The following is a 3,295-nucleotide window of genomic DNA, read 5'->3' as shown; positions in this document are numbered from 1 at the left end:
CACTGAGTAGTTTATTTATATGTGTTTTGAAACTATCCAAAGGAATAGTCGTTCCCTTACTGTGTTTATCTTCAGCTAATTTTTTTTTGTTTTAAAATAATGTTGCTATTAAAAATAACACTATCACAAAAATCTGAATATTGGTTATAATATTCAAGAGCCAAGTAGCACTGTTACTACTTAGCTGTTAAACTAAAAAAAAAAAAAAAAAAAGCAAAGGAAAAAGTGACACAGTTATATTATGATTAATCATTGATGTTCAATTCTTATTTCATTGAACAACACAATTTTTCCTACTTGACCCTAAATCCAATTTTGCTATTTTTTAGTTTTCTTTTCCTAATTAAAAAAAGAAGTAGCTTTTCTTTTATATGGATTAAACTTAAATATCCATATGTAAAAGTAATAGTCTCTATTAAAATGTGATGGGGTTTTAAAAATATGCACATATTCCATAACTACCACTTAATTATATTATTATTGTGAAAACAATGAAAAAGTAGAACTATAGGTATTATTTTTAATTAGTAAAAATCAGCCATAACCCACCATCCCAATATGTTCCTTTTGCATATTCTCTTTAAGTCTTTTGTACACTTACTTATTTTTTCCATAGTTTATTTTACTTATTTCTCCATAGCTGGAATGATTTGTATATAATTAGTTAGTTGAATAAGGCATTTCTCTATGCAATAGTAGGCAGTGGTGTGATTTCTAGAAAGTATACAGAGTGAGATATGTGCTCATGTGTTTTTGAAATGCTAACTTTCTTATTTCTTAGTTTCTTCTTATTTGTTTCACATATTTCCTATTCTAGCTAACCTTTTGAAATATTAATTTTCTTTAACCTTTTTGACAATAGAAAAGAAGGGCGAAAAGTAGTTTTGCTTAGAATTTTCAGTCTTGATGCCAGAATGTCTTAATTTCTTGGTGTTATTGAGAGAATTCTCTTCTCTCCTTCAACAAGTAAAGTCTATTCTTATTTCAGAAGGCATACTTCTGTTTCCCAATATTTTCTATAATCGCCTACATTTTTTTGCTTTCAACAAACTTTTATAATACTAACAACTTGATAATATCTTAAATTCTGTATGTGTTCTACAAGTTCTTTTTTTTCCCCCAGAAGGTGTAAAAATTAGGAGCTGCTGACATTTCAATCAACATGAAGGCCAACTTCTCCCTTGCCACCATCAGCAAAAACATTACCAGCAGTCTTCACGTTGGATTTGTGAACATTTCCAGCAATGAGTCTACTTTTAATTGCTCACATAAGCCATCAGATAAGCATTTAGATGCAATTCCTGTTCTCTATTACATTATTTTTGGGGTTGGATTTCTTGTCAATACTATTGTGGTTACACTGTTTTGTTGTCAAAAAGGTCCTAAGAAGGTTTCCAGCATTTACATCTTCAACCTAGCTGTGGCTGACTTACTTCTTTTGGCTACTCTTCCTCTCTGGGCAACCTATTATTCTCATAGATATGACTGGATCTTTGGACCTGTAATGTGTAAAGTTTTTGGTTCTTTCCTGACCCTGAACATGTTTGCAAGCATTTTTTTTATCACCTGCATGAGTGTTGATAGGTACCAATCTGTCATTTACCCCTTTCTGTCTCAAAGAAGAAATCCCTGGCAAGCATCTTATATAGTTCCCCTTGTTTGGTGTATGGCTTGTCTGTCCTCATTGCCAACGTTTTATTTCCGGGATGTCAGAACAATTGAATATTTAGGGGTGAATGCTTGCATAATGGCTTTCCCACCTGAGAAGTATGCCCAGTGGTCAGCTGGGATTGCTTTAATGAAAAATATCCTTGGTTTTATTATCCCTTTAATATTCATAGCAACATGTTATTTCGGAATCAGAAAACATCTACTGAAGACCAATAGCTATGGGAAGAATAGAATAACTCGTGACCAAGTTCTGAAGATGGCAGCTGCTGTTGTTCTGGCGTTCATCATTTGTTGGCTTCCCTTCCATGTTCTGACCTTCCTGGATGCTCTAGCTTGGATGGGTGTCATTAATAGCTGTGAAGTTATAGCAGTCATTGACCTAGCACTTCCTTTTGCCATTCTCCTGGGATTCACCAACAGCTGCATTAATCCCTTTCTGTATTGTTTTGTTGGAAACAGGTTCCAACAGAAGCTCCGCCGTGTGTTTAGGGTTCCAATTACTTGGCTCCAAGGCAAGAGAGAGAATGGTTCATGTGGAAAAAGCAGTTCCTTTAGAGAAATGGAGACCTTTGTGTCTTAAACGTGAGAGTGGAATACATGTTATCAATATGGCTACTTGGCTTAAAAGATCTCCCTGAATTATCTTTTGATGGCTTTAGTAAAATAACAAATTTTTCCCCTTAATGTAATCTTTTCTCAGACTTCTAGAACAGGAAACCAAATGTACCTCTTAAGTTTTATCCTCCAGTGACTTTCAAAAATTGCCTCCTTTTTTTCCCTTCCTTGTCTATCTGTACAAGATGTCACTGGGGAGATGTATCTATAATCTAGAAGTAACTGGGAATTTATCTCAAATTATAACTAATAAGAAATTGTGAATGATGATTTGGGGTTTCATATTTCTCTTTGAGAAGTTCTGGAGTCTTTGTTGATTTTTATATCTATTTTCCTCAAGCTTTTCTCTTGAACCAAGGCCAGTCTTTTAATTAATTGCATTATTTACAAGATAGTATGCTAAAAGGAATGCGCACTTCTACTTTATATTATGAATAATAATCTTTTTATATTTCACTTTAGCATAATTTTATATTTAAGATACGGCTACATATTGAGTAGGGCTAGGAATATAGTATAGATCACATGTACTCCTACATTTAACTTGTATTTATAATCACAAAAAGTGAAATGTGTAATAACATAGATCTGCAATAAACAAATATCTGAGTGTGCACTAAAGTCTGAATAAACTTTTTAAATTTCTATTTATTTTAACTGTTTGAAGGTTTCTCTGTCCTCTGATACTTTTTCAAAAACAATAACTAAAAACTATTTAGTGTATAAAATTTAACGGTCATTTTTTACATCCTTGACCTTTTGGATTTGGTGCTTTGATTGATATATAGGAAGTTGACCTGAGTTTTATTATTGATGCTTTGGTTGTGGGTTGCTTCCCAAAATATTTGGGTGGCTGCTTTAACTCTTTAATTTGTAATAAACCCTTAACTAGCATAGGAAAAGGTTATCTCAGAATGGAATTTTGATACTCCAGAAAGACAAAGAGATCCAGCAAATGACAAGTTTGGTGTCACACAGCAAACCTACCTGTCAGGGCAATGCAACATGG

The 3,295-nt window shown here is 33.2% G+C and overlaps 1 protein-coding gene across 1 annotated transcript; it reads left to right on the top strand.

Moving 5' to 3' along the window:
• Positions 1-1,130: 1,130 nt before the first annotated feature.
• On the top strand, positions 1,131-2,251 carry AGTR2 (angiotensin II receptor type 2). Its single transcript, XM_068962947.1, has one exon. It carries the CDS (start codon positions 1,163-1,165, stop codon positions 2,249-2,251), a length of 1,089 nt encoding a protein of 362 aa, XP_068819048.1. The 5' UTR covers positions 1,131-1,162.
• Positions 2,252-3,295: the final 1,044 nt, after the last annotated feature.

The sequence above is a fragment of the Capricornis sumatraensis genome, chromosome X, assembly GCF_032405125.1.
Source record: "Capricornis sumatraensis isolate serow.1 chromosome X, serow.2, whole genome shotgun sequence".
Lineage (NCBI taxonomy): Eukaryota > Metazoa > Chordata > Mammalia > Artiodactyla > Bovidae > Capricornis > Capricornis sumatraensis.
The sequence above is the reverse complement of the archived record's forward strand: the minus strand, read 5'-3'. Positions and strand labels throughout refer to the sequence as shown.